This window comes from Patiria miniata, unplaced genomic scaffold (assembly GCF_015706575.1).
Source record: "Patiria miniata isolate m_02_andy unplaced genomic scaffold, ASM1570657v1 HiC_scaffold_17, whole genome shotgun sequence".
Classification (NCBI taxonomy): domain Eukaryota; kingdom Metazoa; phylum Echinodermata; class Asteroidea; order Valvatida; family Asterinidae; genus Patiria; species Patiria miniata.
Genome location: NW_024037055.1, coordinates 4,415,658 through 4,432,826, shown reverse-complemented (window position 1 = coordinate 4,432,826; position 17,169 = coordinate 4,415,658). Strand labels below are relative to the sequence as shown.

General features: G+C 39.8%; 1 protein-coding gene across 1 annotated transcript in view; it reads left to right on the top strand.

The window, feature by feature from the left end:
* Positions 1 to 16,267, top strand: part of LOC119723553 (glypican-5-like) — a 42,624-nt gene extending 26,357 nt beyond the window's left edge. The window contains exons 6-8 of the mRNA XM_038194263.1: positions 12,541 to 12,670; positions 13,839 to 14,019; positions 15,871 to 16,267. Coding sequence (XP_038050191.1) covers positions 12,541 to 12,670; positions 13,839 to 14,019; positions 15,871 to 16,217 — 658 coding nt within the window. The 3' untranslated portion in view covers positions 16,218 to 16,267. The remainder of the gene's footprint in view (positions 1 to 12,540; positions 12,671 to 13,838; positions 14,020 to 15,870) is intronic.
* Positions 16,268 to 17,169: the final 902 nt, after the last annotated feature.

Here is a 17,169-nt window from a genome sequence, read left to right as displayed (position 1 = left end):
TCTAGTGACACATTTTTTTTGTACTGTTTTGTGTGTGTGTTATTTATAGCTGGGGCATATGCGTGTACGTGTATGTACTGTGGCAACCCATCCAATATGTGACAGACATAGCAGCATGCATGAGTGTTACAATCTTTTCATTTTGTGCTCTGGCCGGAAAACTAAAGGACAATTATGTCTGGAGGACTGACAATACTGTGTGTGTTTTCCTTTATCGCACAATGTCTCAGTCAGCTTTATTGCGTTCTATCTCAATCACATATCAATTATTTGAAATTGTCTCATCAAATATTGAAGGACTTATTGAAAGTGATTAAAATGACTAGAATTTAGCTAAGAATTCAAAGAAAGAAAGAAAGAAAGCAAGAAAAAAGAATAACCCCTCCCGACAGAAAGACAGAAAGAAAGGAACAAACAAAACCAAAAACAAGGAAACTTAAAAAATTTTAAAGTATAAATATTTACAAAATATGAACAAACTAGAAAATTGATACCGTATTACTTGTACAGGCAGAGAATGATTAAAAATCTGTTTGTCACTGAAGTTCTACATGCATGAATGTATGTCGCCAAAGCAAAAATGTGACGCCCACCTTGAGTGAAAATATGATGTTCTATCCTCCGTGTATATAAACGAAACCAAACTCAACCATTTTTTTGTTTTTTTGATCAAAAAGCCAAACACAATCAACTGATTCTGTCAAGCACAACGAACTTGATTTAAACCTTTCAGCGATATGATTTTGTCCCGTAATGTACTCTCAACATTCCATCAATAATTCAACAATGTCCTATCACCCCCACGATGGGCACTCTGCTGAACCCAATTACATTTTCCGTAAACATTTTTATCAAGAGGGTCCTTGTTGCTCATAAAGCGCACACAAAGAGAGTACGTATACACAGATCTCAAGAGGGTTGAAACTTGCGTTCCCCTTTTCCATAAAGTAACTAAACATTGCATGAACATGTCACGACATTCCTGAACCGAATTCATGACATCCGCCCTCCCGATATTGACTAATCGTCTTTCTTGAATGCTGATGTTTACAGGAAAAAAAACAGAATCAACGGAAAAAAGAAAACATCAAAATGGTTCTGAATGTCAGGGTGGAGCCAAGGGGCAGGAGTCAAAATAAACTAAATGTCAAAGAAAAGAAAAAATTAAGGAACTGACTTTATACAGTGAAACTAACTTAAATAATTTTGAGCCTGTACCGGTAGGTCCTGTAGACATGTTGCAACCCCTGTTGTGACGTCCTCTCATAACTGAAATATCTGTTTTTCTTTCAATCAACCAGACAACTGGCACATTCATATCTGCAAACTATTTGCCGGTACCATGCTAAAAGTAGTGCATGTGTGGCATATTTCAGACGTTTTCCCCCACATTAAGTTTTACATCATCGATGCCGGTATGTCAGGGCACTAGAATATCTCGTAGAGGCCCCATTTTATGCACTGTTGACCTGCTTCTCAACCATGTCTGCTACTGGCATCACCAAGATGCATCTAGCACCGATGCGTCTTCTCGGGAGGACCGACAGAAACATTTTGCAGATTCTGTGTATCACACTCACAAGACTGCGAGGCAGCCCTTGGCCCGATTCAAACTCAATAATCCCAAGTTGGGCATTAACCTCTATCCAGCCAGCAATTCATCACACATTTGGGACACCCTCTGAATCAAAGTCAGAACCATTATCACATCCATACTTTGCAGCGATGAGTGATGGCTCACAAAGCATTTCTCACTTCATCAAGAACTTTCTGAAGAATTTTCTCCCCTCTATCAAAAAAAAAAAACGTATAGGATTTCTCGTCCAAAGTCTACCTTAGATGTTTCGATTGCATTTAAGGAATAGAATTGTGGGGTAATAAAGAAAAATGTGCTGACAAGTCCAGCACATCCAAGCTCGTAAATGTTTCCTCACGCCATAAAGATATTTACTTTTGAACTGGCTTGGTTTATTTTGGAACTTGCAGATATTTGTTGAAAGTTCAGTGTGCAGCATGCATTCATGTGCGCCGTAATGTTAAAAGACATGAGCGAAAATACAGGTGCAGTGAATGAAGCTGTTGAATTGTATTTTAATGTATCTTCTAAGTTGAGGGTAATGCTTTGAAATTGACAGATTTATGTTGTTAGACTGCACACCTAGAAGTACAAACATGTGTGCATCATAGAATACTCTTTTCTTTGTACATGTAAGTTCAAGTTGTAGTCATGTTGGTTGTGGTGCATCTTAAAGGTAGTAAATAACATTTCAACCATCAAAAAATAAAACTACCAAATTATTATGAAATACTTTACTGGATTGTAAGTGAATAATAGTCTCACTTGCATCCTGTGAAGTCATGGCACCTGGTGTGCTGTCATTTTCAAGAAAGGTGGAAATTTTCTATCAATTTCCAACGATGGTCAGCCGACCATCATGTTGGAAAAAAACTGGTTTTATTCAAATACTGCCCCCAATTTACCAAATTTAGTTAGTACAATCAGGACTTTACACATACCTGTACACTGAACGTGAACGGGTGTTAGCCAGCTACGTGTATAGTCTGGTTCCCTGACCTGACAATTCCCGACATCTATAAATTGCTCCATTTCGTCTGAAGTACCGGTAGGGTCAAGGAACCAGACTATAAGAACAGCATTTTTTTTCCTTGGTTTTTCAAGCATTTATAAACACAAAACAGGTCAGTGTAACAATATTTGCTACCAGTATGAAATATCAAACCCCCCCAAAAAAAAATATCCATCCATTTCTGAAAATTACGGTAAGCAAATGCTGTAGGCCCTAGGCTATATAATTATACTAGTTTCCCCATGTCCTCAACCTCAAGTTCCCCTCCAGTTTTCCCCTTGGGCCTGCCAATGCAGCCAGAGGCCCCCCTTTCCTTTCTGCCTGAATGCCTGCCTATATTCACTCATCAATCAGAGAGAGACCTCAGTTAACATCGTCAGATATGCACACACTGTCATGATTGAGTGAATGGCATCTGTGACTGCACAGCTGGCAGAGAATACACAATTCCTCTCTAGGACAGTTATTAAAAGAGGCAAGATGTAAGGAGGAAACAAAGGTTGCGCTCAGTCAGAGGACCAGAAGGCCAACTTGTACAGTTTTCTATTTCTCTTTGCAATTCAGTTGTTTGGTGACTTGCTCCCACGGAATGAGAGGACAGTTCTTAAGTATCGTATTTGCAAGTGTTGTACATCATTTTCAATTTGTATGTTTTTTACACATATTTTCACCAAGAAAACTTGTTTTTTTTTCCTCCTATTTTGGGCATATACCGTTCAACCGTCTGAAAAAGGCTGTCATCCTACGTTGCTTTGGTACAACTAATGCACAGAAGATATAATGTACACGATGTATGTCTGAAAAATTGTATTAATTTGTAAAGTAATTATTATTTTTTAGTTCCACCACTCGTTCACTACTTTGTGCTACATGTAGGCCTATAACAATTTGAGAAACAAATTTATGTAATCGTCAGAGTGAATGTCAAAAATAGCATGGACACATCGGTACACCTTTAAAATCTCATCACATGATTTATTGTTGTGAGTGTGACTTTGTTCTAATTTGCAGGACAGGATCACAATAATTCTTTTTCTCTGTCCCTGTCGTAACAATTTACATTTTACAAACCTCTAAGATAGTGTATTTAAAGGGAATATACTTCATTTGCTTTTGCTGTAATTTTCAGAAATGGATGGAATTGGGGGGTTGGAAATATATAGCAAATATAGTTACACTGACTTTGTTGAGGTTTTGGGTTCGAAAATGCTATAAAAACCAACAAAAACAATCATTTTCCTGTAATCTGGTTCCCTGACTCCATATAAGAAGAAACAGAGCAGTTTACATACATTGGGGAATTGTAAGGTCAGGGAACCAGTCTAGCGGGCTTGTACCCATTCATAGGTGTGTAATCGATTGCAAGCAAGTGCGATGGTCAATTGGGGCCAGTATTTGAAAAAAAAAGCCAGTTTTTTCCAACGCTGGTCGGCCGACCAGCGTTGGAAATTGATACAAAAATACCACTTTTCTTGAAAATGACAGTATACCAGGTGCCATGATTTTACAGGATGCTTTACACTGTCATTCACTAACAGTCCAGCAAGGTATTTCAAAATGATTTGGTAGTTTTATTTTTCGATGTTTGCAAATGTTGTATTTTCCCTTTAACTTCTGACTGTATGTAAATCCCATATATTTCATACTGGGATGAATCCTGTAATCCAGAGGGTTTTCAGGGTGATTGAGGCTGATTCCTAAACCATATGTTGAAGTGCAGGCACCTACAGAGGAGATTTGTCCTTGTCACATTAGTTTCCCATTCGGCAGCTAATGTACCCTACACTCTATGTAAAAACAAGTGGAGCATTGCGGCCCGCCGTTCATTTTAGATCTGCAGATTTATATCCCTACTCGCAAGCTTAAGCAAGCACAGATTTTTCCAGCGGTCATGAACTCCTACTCAGATAACATTCCTTACAATGTACATATAAAATCAGTATCTCTGACACAAAATGTAGGTACTTGACTGGCCAAATGTGCATTTTCCTCATCAGAGAAAGCAAAATTCATTACTGGTATTTACACCAAAGGCCAATCTGGTCACTGTGGTGGATGATGAGATGCACGATCTGTGATCTTTTTAGAAATGGTTACTTGTAATTGCACAAATAGTGGGCCCAGCCAATACAGTACAGGCAGAAAAACGATTTTTACGTTTTACTGTATTGCATTTCTGGTACATTCATTTTTTTATAAACTCTGACATGGAGCGCAGTTGTGGTCCAATGGTTACTGCGTTCGACTCACGTGCCGTGGTGTATCATGGGTTTGAACCCTGATAGGGAACATGGTGCTTGTGTTCTTGGGCAAGACACTTTACGACAAGTACAATTGCCTCTCTCCACCCAGGAGTATAAATGGGTACCTGTGAAGGTAGACAAGAATGTGCTGATCTCAAGCTGCTGCAAAAACTGGTCTCATAGTCTGATGAACAGGGGTAATAATCATGAAGCACTTTGAGACCTTTGGTATAAAGTGAACATAAAATTATAAGCACATTAGTATTACATGCAAGTGCATCAGCTGTTTGGCTCCTGCTGCTTCTCCCTTCCTCCTTTGGTATTGTTAACGGTCTAGCTGTTGTGACTCAAAACAGAAAAGAATAGGGAAGACTAAATTGAAAGCGAAAGTGCATCATGTCAATATGCACAGGTAGAAGTAGACTCATCCTGCACTTTGCCGATTTCATCATGAAGAAGATTCCGGTCGGATCTCTCCTTCGTTTATCATGCCTGACTGCCAACAGTGTCTGGGAGACCTGGCAATGAGGACAAATCCAGTGCATGCTGGGGCCGTAAATGCAGGGATCGGGAAGGAAATGGACTAGAAATAATCTCAGGACAAAACTTTTTTGCTGCTGATGTTGTACGGTCTGCTGGCAAGGAGTACCTCTCCGGCAAGGGTTATAATAATCCCTGATTGTATACAGTGCACTGAGTTTAGTGTGGAAGTATTAAAGTCCAGGGTTTGTGTTGATATTCGTGATGTGAATGACCAGATAAAACATGCATGCAACAGATCGTGGAGGACCAAAGCTCATTATTTGGGTCAACTAACTATCCCCATCTCCAATGTAAGATCATATTTAAGGAGAGCAGAATTCTGCATATTGTGAAGTTCACAAATGTACACCATAATTCTCAAGAAAATGTCACTCTTTTCATATAGTAAACCATGCACGAACAAGAATTTATAAGCAGTTTTGTAAAAGACTTTTATGAAAATAGGGCCTACGCTTTCTTTTAACATCAGTGCTGTAAAAAATAAAGTTCATTACAATTAGCTTTAAATTTTAAATAGAAAATTTGAGTCGCCAAACTCTCCTCCCAATTTACTCATTTAATCTAATTTCTCATTCCCTACAACGTTCTCATTTCTCACTGGGTGATTTTTTTCAGTGTCAAGATCAAGTAAAAGAAAGTTAAGATTTTTTTTATGTATGCAAATTGCATTAAGACACAATTGATATCTTTAATTTGTTAAAAAATGTATTCTTAGCAATATGATTTCTTGCCCGCCATGTACATGTACCCGCACCCTGCAGCTACGCACTCGTAGGTCATGCGGTCTGGAGAGTTCAGGGTCGATGACTTTTCGGCCGTTAGCATTCTGCATTTTGTTTTTCAGCATCCTCTTGTTGTTGTTTGGTACACACTGTGCATTTGTTGTCCTGGCCTTCATGTCCGCGGTTTCCCCGCATTTCTTAATCCGCTGAGGGGATTCGCTTACCAGTTTTCTTTGAACACTTGTTTCGGTCTTGTTTCTTCCTTGAGAGAGATCTTTCTTGACAGACTTGGCCATGTTTATACAACACAAGGGTATATATAACCGCATTGATGACAAGCAACTAACAAAAACTTCTAATTGATAGTGGTCATTGGTGAAAGACGATCTTCAACGGTGCAAGAGATATTTTTCGGGGAGGGTCTGAAAACGCAGTGAGAAGGAATTCAAGAGTAACTTGTTGAACTGATTGTTCCCATCCTGCCGAACCCCTTCACATCTGGATACCCCAAAATGACAGCATGGAGCATTGACCTCTGAAAAACCTACAGTGCTATGCATGAACCGTATTTCACTGAAAAACGGTGAGAGAATGCCATGATTGTAATTCCATATATTGATAAGCTTTGTGATAAACACTTCCTTATGAAACTGGGAACGATTGATCATTAAAAGCTGGGAAAGTCAAACATTTTTTTCGGGAATTTCATCCCCACCACAACTGTACATTTGATGGAGCAATGTCAGTACATGTACATGTACAGTACATGGATGTTGTTGTACTGGTAGTTGGTAACAATTTTGTGGTCAAATGTTCGGTGTCGGCCATACAGTACCGGTATGTAGCATCTCAGCATCAGAGTGCTTGTGACAAACATACCTGAATATTTGCTAATGCATGTAAACAAGTGTCAAAATAACTGAGAATTTGATACGTAGTTTTTCAAATGACTTCAATGGAGTTTTTCAAATGAAGGTTGAAAAAAAAATATCGCAAGCACCCAAAGGCACACCTGTTCACCCTCAAGTCAGTAGAGCAAGGAAACATGCTCTGTGCTCAAAACCATGGCTTCAAAGAGATGATCCTTGGTCAAGCCCTTAACTCTTCACAGGGTGTGTACTCTAGTCCAGATCCACCGCGATCCACAGCGGCTGCAGTGATCTGAGCTGTGCAATAACAAGCTTACTGGTATACAGTCCCTAATAAACACCCAACTCTTGAAATTTCTTCTTTTTCTGTATCCTGGCTGCTTTATCCCCATGCAGAGCAAGGCCATAGGAGATTTTTTTTGGTTAATGTCTTTCTGATGACAAATACACACCGGGGTGGTGAGCAGAGGTTAAGAGGAGGAGGATTAGCGGTGGGTTCGGTGCCCGGAGGACACAATGAAACCTCCATGAACTACTGGCCGTGTTCCCGAGCCAGCCAATTTGACAACACTGCAGCACATACATAAATAGGCCTCCACTGTACAGTTGTGCTATGTACCGCTATGGCAAGTACACACCATAGCAAGATCTGCAAGTGCTTTCAATAATCAGCAAATTTATGAACTGAATAAGAATTTGCAAAAGACGCAGAACTTCTAATTGCAGGTATTTTCAAGTGTACACGAACAGAAAGCTTGATGCTTACAATTATTTTTGGTGAGGACATTTCTTTGAACTTGGAACCAACAATGGTCCTGCTTGTGAGGTTTGAAAAATATCACAAATGTAATTGTGAAAGTGTAAAAAGGAAAAAAAAAAATGTGCGTGTACGTGATGTACGCATTTATGAAAATGGGTCAGACTGGGGACAACCGTTGCGTAGTTGTGATTCAAATCACTCGACCCCTTTGTGGGTAGTACGCAGATATTTGATTGATTACTTTCCTCCGAACACAAACAAACCTCCCTCCAGAAATAAAATCCAGTAACACTCAGACAAGAAGTAAAAAAGCAAAAATCATTTCGCATCAGCGTTTCCAGTTAATTCCTGAAAAGCTCAGAGTCTCAGTTTTCCCTCCAGCTGGACTTTGTCAAAAAGTTGATGAAACATGCCAAACGTTACTGGCAGTAATTTCCTGATAATGCACACAGTTTTCACACAATGTCTCACACAGTATGTCGTGATTGATCGCTAATTTTATGAGATGGAACAACAACATGCGGGAAAAAATATGTGTATTAAGACTGGATGGGTAACAAGGCATTTCTGTGATTTAAGAGTTATTAGTTTTCAAGGGTGCAATTGGGAATGCTTAATTGTGTAATTGGGTTTCCATTACACACCTGCAGTCAGGTTGCAGAACTCAGGGGCCATGTGTTTAACTTCAGGCAAGTTGAAAGTTGACGCAAAGGGACAGAAAGTCTGTAAGCATTCAGAGTGTGAGAAACATGATCATTCATTTTTTTAGGTTTTTTTTTGGGGGGGGGGAGATGCCTGTAAAAATGACAGAAATGGAATTAGTTGGGACAAATTATGAGTTAGAAGGTTTTCCATTGATTAGCCTTGTCAAGAGAAAGCTGTGTCTGGCAGTCTGACATTTGTTAAATTCCTTAATTGGGGAATTACAGATGCATATTAATTTATACTCTAGTAGTAAAATGCATTCGGCCTGCATTCTTGTATAAAAGTTGTAAAGTACACAAATACCGGTAAGTAAGGTAAGTATGATCAAGTTTCGGGCTTTTAGAAGATTAAATAACAGACCTTTGGTGTATTTGTTTTTAAATAATAAGGACTAATGTACCCTGTACCGTCATCATCATCTTCCTTATCCTGAATCAATGAAAAAAACTTTCACAACTCTGCCTACCAGTAGTTCAGTGGAGATGGGTCAATCCCCTCCCCCCCCCCCCCCAAGCTCCAACACATGGTTAAGTTATACATTTTTTGTTTTACTATGGCAGCCGGCCCAGGGTTCAACAGTAGGATCAACCCCTAGTGGCCAATCTCTCATCGCCACGGTAATGAGTTAGTGACAAGGGAGGAATGTCAAGAGAAAGCTGTGTCTGGCAGTCGGACATTCCACCACCATGACTAGGAGAGAAGAAGAAAAAAAAAAAAAGAGAAAAGAAACCCAAACAAAAACATTAACAGCTTTGGCGGCTCACAAAGAAGGGCGGAAAGCCACAGCCTGGCACCATGTGTGCCCTTGATTGGAAAGGTATTGTTTTTGGAGGTCTTAGGTTGTCCAAAACATTTTTGCAAGTGGGGCTGTTTTGGGTACCGAGCTGATGATTCATGGATTATGAGGATATTGTGTTACTGTGGGGGGCGGACCAGAGGAGGCAATTCCTGGAGGGGAAAGGGGATGTGCATTCTGAGGTGTTCTTGAAGCAACTTGCCAATCTCTGAGACTCTCTGGACTGTGATGGCATTTGTTTAGTGCTTGTCACAACTGTGTCTCGTACAGGATACCTTGAAATCTCATAGCCCAAATCAAAGCTCACATGTCTTAATACTCATTTTCTTCCACAAATACAAAGGACAATGCAAGTAAATGTGCCAGGCTTGCATTAGGCCAAGTAAAAAAATAAACCAGTTTCTCGTCCCCGCCTGCTTCCTGTTTTCCCGCCCGTCTTTTTTTAAAATTCATACATTTGCGTTACATTTGTGCATATTGTCGACATATTGTCTTTTGATTTGTTTCCAACAACATTGTAGCTATGTAGAAAGGGTAACAGCTCTTTTGCACAGAATTTGCATCAGCAATAGAGTCAGGAAAATGGAAGAACCCATCCACCATCTTGGAAAATCTGTCATCTTGGTGATGGGGGGGAGGGGGGGGGGGGAGCGACTGCCTGTTTAATTTTTTTTAACTGGCCTTTCATGTTTGTACAACACTCGTAACAAAAAGATAAAGGTGTCTTCATTTGCCACAATTAAATTATCTGGGTTTTTTTTTTATATCCCTTCATGTTTATTAACAGTTTCATGATCAATGTGAACGTGGTCATTTCTTTGAATTATCATATTTGTAGGTGGCGGGGAAAATCAGTTTGATTAATACAATGTACTTCAATTTCAAAATTCTCATTGTAACATCGCAGGTATTCTTAAAAACAAACAACTTTGACATTCATCATTTCATGTTTTTGGGAAATAAACATTTCTACTGGGCTACTTGTACCTGTACATGTACATGTACGGTACTTTACACACACATCAAGTACTAATTGTGCGATTGAATGAAAACAATTTACAAACATTGTGACATGACTCAAAATTGCACTTGCAGCTTTTACTCCCCCTTTCATTTCCACAGCATAGAAATGTTGTCTGGTGTTTATAAATATTTGGAAATCCAGTCCCCCAACATTTTCGGTCCCAGCTTGGGATTGATATTATCACATACATGTAAATCAAACAACAATTCATTTTTTCCCCCTACAATCCGCCCCAGAAAAAAAAGTACGCAATAATAGACAGCGGTAATCGCGATACAATGAAAGGACTGCAGGTGGCAAGAAGGCTGGCAGTTTAAGGTTCCCCCAGGGCGTTACTCAGTGTATGCCCTTGCACCTCGTGATTCCACTGAAAAGAGGAACAATGTCAGGTGCATGATGGCCCAGTAGTGGCCCCCCCCCCCCTTATATGTTGGACTGACAAACTGGTCACAGCTTGTGGCAATATTTCACGCTTTTGTAAAGCAGAGGGATTAGGAAAAGTTTGGAGATGTCAGAGAGCTGGGTTTGGCATGCAGCTCTGCGGTGATGTGCTGTAGAAACTCTGCATTGCTGAGCTTGAGCTTGTTTGAAAAGTATGCACATACTGGATAGATTGCTTGTAAGTTATTACCCTAGGAGTCTGAAGATAATTTGCTCTATTTTAATAATTGTAAAACTTACCGAATTCTGATTGTTTGCCAACTTTGAACTTATTTTTCATCACTTTAGTTTGGAATTCAAAGCAATTTACAGTCTTTTGTGATTGTGAGTTCTTGTTTGTTCCATTTTTTAATACGCTGTACCATTTCTTTAAGTTTTGCTGCCTATTATTGTCATTACAAGTTCTCTGAGTCCCACTGATCCTGAAACATTCATCATGTCTGCCTCAGAACTGCCTATGGCCTTGGTACATATTGAAAAAAAAGTAAACTTTATCTGAGACCATGCTTCTGTCCTTAATTAAAAGACTAGAACCATTCTTCCCTGTGTCCTAAAGCAAGGTGTCATCAGTAGAGCAAGGTGTCATCAACTTGCTCTCTGGCTTCAAGAGATTTTATGTTATCAAGGTGAAACTGTCTACATGCCCATTCACTTTGCAGCAATGCAGGGGTCCTCTTTTCTGTTTAACATTAAGTGTACATATGTTGCTCACTGCCCAGCTCTGTGAACATATTTTAGTGCATGGTGACTAAATTTGACAATTAAAAATGTGTACTCTCATGATTTGGAAGTTTTGTAATCTAGACTTGTCTCTGGCGTTTGGCTGTATTCACTGGATCCAGAATCATTGAAGAGAAATGTTAACTTTGGCGTCATTAAAGGAGTCTTCCCAAAGGATTGAAATGGAGTCCTCTGATACATCAAACCCAAAACGGCCTCTTCACACCATCGTCTTGCCTACCTGTGTTAAAGTCAATACGGTTCCATCGTAAGTGGAATTGGGTCCCCTTGAATATGGGTAGGCAAGGCACACCGTTCCATATACATGTACTTACACCGGTGTGTTCACAGGCCGGCTGTAATTTCAGATTTTTCTACCCAGGAAAGAGAGCCTCCCGTCAGGGTCCCACCAGTGTAGAGTGCCAGACCTGTGTAGACGCCATGTTGGATTTGTTCTAATGTGAAATGGGTTCTAGAAATCTTAGTGAATAGAACTAGAACCTGGGGCACGTTTTGGCGCTGTGACCGTAAACATGTTTCTGGTTCACGGCCGTTTCGGCGCTTCGGTTACACTGAAATGACGTCAATCATTGTTTCGATGGTCGGTTTACTTATGTTTCAAGATGGCGGAAAGGTGAACAAGCTTAGCAGACGACATTACTTTTTACCATAAATGGGGTTTAAATAGTGGGTTTTTACCTTCGATTGGTACGAAAGTTGATACAGAATATCAGGCCTACTCTTTTTAGAACTTTAGGGAAACGCTATAAAAAAAAACCTCCCACTTTTGCTTTGAATGTTGTTATTTTGTTAATCATGTCCGGTCGCCGCGTGATTTTTTTTGGGGTTGTGTGCAGTCACGTAGGCAGTAACATGACGTCATGAACAATTTTCCGGTCAGTCCGATCGTTTTCGCGGTGCACAGGAAACATGTTTCAGGTCACGGCTGTGACGTCAGAAACATGTTCCAGTTCAAGGGCCGCCAAAACGTGCTCCTGGTCAAACGCAGAGATTCGGGTTATTGTGTGAAAGACCTTAAAAGCAAGGGTTTAGAAAAACTCCTCTTCAACATTGCGCTTATTATATAATCCTCAATTTATTCCCTCATCTCTTCTTTTGTGATCTACAGGTACTCCATGTCACCCGTCCAGAATGGTCTGGGCGCCCAGGTACACAACCCAGAGGTATCCTGGACAGGGAGGGAGTTTGAATTACTGCAAGCATTCGCTCTCATGGACAAACTGGAAGTCATTACACACGTGAGTATATCCCTCCCAAGATAATGAGTCAGTTTGCATTGCAACTTTGTAGACAGGGATGCGTTGAACTTATTGTTCTTCTGGTACATTACATTGATCATTTACATGACTGCACATCAACAAAAGCATAAACTCATGAAAAAAATCATAATACGGAAAAGCCATTATATTCTGTTCTTATAGAAAGTTTTTTGTCCATGCTTGAGTACAAGGCTACATCTAGTATGGTTATTAATAAGGGAAAAATTATGTTTGTAATTTTGATGTTTCTTCTTTCGTGAAAAAAAACCCAGTAGGCAAGGCTCTTTTATAAACCTAAATTTGTTGAATTAATAGGCAACCATGACCAAGATTCAAAATTCCAAAGCTTTCAACGTGTCTTGATTTTCCTTTGGAGCATTGATACTAAAAAATAAGCTACCGTGTATTTCTTTGACATCTCTCCAATGATTACTGAAGACGAACTTAATCCCAAAAATGTACTTCTTGAGCAGAAAAGTATGTGTTGGTTTTCCTTTATAAAATTTGTGAGGCGTTCTGGTAAAATTAGACAGAACTGGGCATAGGTTGAAATGAGTGTTTGTGGGCATTAGGACAGAGAATAAAATTCTTCTTACTAAACTGTTGGTTGCACTTGACAAGTTATGGCTGTTTAATTTTTTACAAAATTTAAAAAAATTTTAATTTAGTTTAATGTCACATTAATTGACAAGTCAAAAAAGTAAAATACTCAGAAAAAGCCGTCAAATTAAAGTAAAGAGTAATTTGTGAAAATGAAAGATGCCAATTGTTTTTCCTTAAAAGACTTTTATTTAACAACAATTTTTGTACTATTTGTTTAAAATATGTGCAGTAGACAAAAACATTACTATTAAATCTGAAAATCGCAAAAACAAAATCACCCGCATAGGTTTTTTGCATTTTTCTCCACTTAAGCAAGTCCCCAGTTCCGTCTCATTTTGCCAGAAAGACTCACATTTGTGGGGAAAAAAAGTCCCACATGTACATGCACTTTACATTGGCCTGTGATTTCTGTAGACTACACTGCCATAGGCACCTTTGTAGATATAGGGGGGGGGGGGATTTATAACTGCCAAATCACATGACAGGTTGTAGATGAGTGGTAAATTGATTTTTTATTCCCTTGCTGCTAAAAATCCCCCCGTAGGCCATTCGCATGAAACTCCAGGGCAAGAACAGACATCCGGACGAAAACAACTTCAGCGGGAGCGGAAGCGGCAGCGGTTGCTATGGCGACGACGAGGACTGCATCAGCGGCTCGGGTGCCACGACGACAGCTGAGACCCGCAGCAATCAAACAGACATGGTCTTCACAACGACAACTGCGGGTGAGTGGTCCAATTGCCAGTGTTGGGATAAAGTACAAGTGCTACACATAACACTGCAATTCACACACCTAATTGTTCAATAGTCATGGGCAACTTTTGTTGTATGTGTTTTGGGATTGGTTCCTCAAATGAAAACCATGGTGTGTGTGTGGACCCAATGCAAGAACTGCATGTACATGTAGGACCACTCAACAGGTTCATCAGGTATTATTCGAAGTAGTATTCACATTTTTCTGTGGTTTTCGGGGAGAGACTTTCTGTTTTTCTTCAATGGATTCATTTATTAATATTTTTTGGGGAATATTTTTTCATCTTTTTTTTTTCTTCAGGAAATCATTGAAAAATTTGGTTTGACATTTTGAACTGTCCTTTCCTGCCGGATGCGTATAATTCAGGCATTGTTTCGTTCTATATTAAGGTCATCCAAACAGTAAAGACAACCACAAGCAGACAATAAGGGTTTTTTTTCAAACCACAAAAGTAAAGTCTGTCTGGCTCAAAACCGAGATTTTGGCTGGTCACTTGTCCAAAGAGAGCAAAACATGGTTACTGGATCTTGCATGGTCTGAAGAAAAATAAACAAGAGTAAAAATGCCCGTCGTAATTCGTTCCACATTCGAACAAGGATAAATTGGGTATAGTGTTAAAAGGGCCGGGTTTCTGCCACCCCCCCCCCCCAAGATCTCCATTTTTTGGGCAAGAAAGTGAGTAATAGGCGAGATGGTTTTGGGGGCGACATTGACTAAAGGGTTACTCAGTTTTGACTCCAACACATTAGCTACAAAACGACTTGAGCATGCTGCTAGAGAAATTGTACATGTTCTGCAGCACTCTGTCATCATAAAACAACCGTCTGACTTCAATCCATTCTGCCATTTGGAGCTAAACATTCATAAAGATGTGCAGCCGAATCCATTACCCCTTCCATACCCCCTGAACTAAACAAAACAATAAGTTTGTTCTAGCTTTATTCTTTAAATTGATTATTTAACAATGTTTTGAATGGATTCGATATTGTTTTTGTATTTTATTATTTTTTTTTTGAATACCTTTAAAAAGTCACTGATAAGATCCCAGACAGTGTTATTGTTATGGCTAATGATGGGCCATGCAGGAAGGAACTCCGTTTAATTTGAGATAAAGAAAGGCAAAATACAGGAACAAGAATTGTATCATTTCCTTTTAGCAACACAATCCGGAGTCAGTTCCGACGTATGTGTGAAAATGTTCTTTCCATAATAACATTACAACTGACGTTATAGTTAATCCAATTGTTCTTGACAGTTTGTCCTTTTTGTTAATTCATATCATTCAAAATATTGGGATTGGATTTAGAGGTATTTAGGTATTATTAACATGTATAAGATCGAATAATTGGATAATATATGTGGGTAAAATGTTTGTACTGTTGTGATTTTGAAAAAGAGGATATGCTTTTAAGCCCCCTCCCCCTACCCCCGCCCCGCCCTCCCTTTCCCTAGATTTGTTTCAAGAGCTTATCTGGGATGCAAAGCCTAGCACAGCTACTTAAGATGCAATGAGACTGTTGAACTTTGAAATGAGCAGATTAAAGAAACAATCACTGCATCTTAATGGTTATGTCAAATTTGAGTGGCAGCGCATTAATCAATAAAAGTGTACATTGAGTGCACAGGCCTGGGCTGAAAAATGCCACAACGTTTGGTCAGTACACCGACATCGGTACTGTGATCAGCAACCGTCCTGTCTGGAGAATCGCATCCGTGAGTGACTCACTGAGAGCGAAATAAAAGGAAAAGACTTTCCGCATCCTTGCTCGCCAATTCAGGATATCCTCATAGTTTTTTTAAAATTTTGCTATTGTCCCAATAGAAACCACCAGTGAGGAAACGGATTTCCACTTCGATGCCAGCACCCCAAGGGAAGGTGTTGACACTAGGGGAGGCAGTGACAATGTCAGCCCACCCACCGATACCCCCTCATCTAGCCAGTGGCCCTTCAGGCCCACGCGGGGAAGGCTCACCACCCAGAAACCCATCGTCAGAGCCACCACAGCAAGACCCCTCGGAGAGGAGGAACAAGTTCCCGAGAGCACCACCCCGGCAGAGAAAGACAAAGGGGGCAAACAGAAGGGCAATGGTGTCGAAGGTGCCCCCAGGGTCTCCGCCCTCCTTGTATCACTGTGTCTGCTCTTATCCTGTATGTGGCACAGGTATTAATGGCGCCCCACTTAATTTTTTAATTTAAAGTACGATCTTTCATTTTTTAATGCCAAGAGTTTATATTTGTTCAGAGGATAGGAAGATTTTGGGTTGAACAGTACAACTATCAAGTGTGTCAGTTTTGGAAGGTTCTGGGATTTCAAAACCAATATTAAATTTACATCATCCCGATGCAAATTCCATCTTATGAATACGGTAGTTTGGTTACGGTACCCAATGCTAAATCAGCCAACCGACCCTGGCAAGCTCAGTTGTCGAGTGGTCGTGGGTTCGATTCCCATCCGAGTAGTTGTGAATGTTTTTCTCACAATCACTGGGGACATCACCGAGTATACAGTGTGCATACAAAATATGTCTGTAAATGGCAAAACCAAATATTTAATTTACATCATCCTAATGAAAATTCCATCTGACGACTGGTTCATTCATAAGGTTGATCCATTAGGTGTATGCTTTTTAGAAGCTGTAATGTCCGGGACAACTCTTGTGTTGGCCCCCTCTTTTTCTGCCTACTTAGACCAGCCCCTTTGCAAGTACAGTAGGTGTCCGTTTGCTCTCCCCTTTCTTCTGCAAATGATTGTTTTCTCGAAAAACAAAGTTGGGGCAGATACAGGGAATGTTTCGTAAAAAAAGGAGGATAAGCCCAACGGATGTACATGGGTACGGACCCCAAATAATTTGAGAAATCTTGATGTTTTGTAAACCTGTATAGTTGAATAATCAGTTGCCATCTCTTCCAAACACCCCCCCCCCCTAAAAAAACCCCACCTTTTCCCATCAGCTGTTTAAATGCAGATTTTGACTGGCTACTTAATCTCTTAGATAACAGCATAATTATGTCAAACGCGACGTTGTGTACAATTATTGGCATGTAGATTTCTAATTGCAAACTTTCTATGCATGTATATATTTTTGTCTTTATACTATAAGTATACTGTTTGCTTTAAAA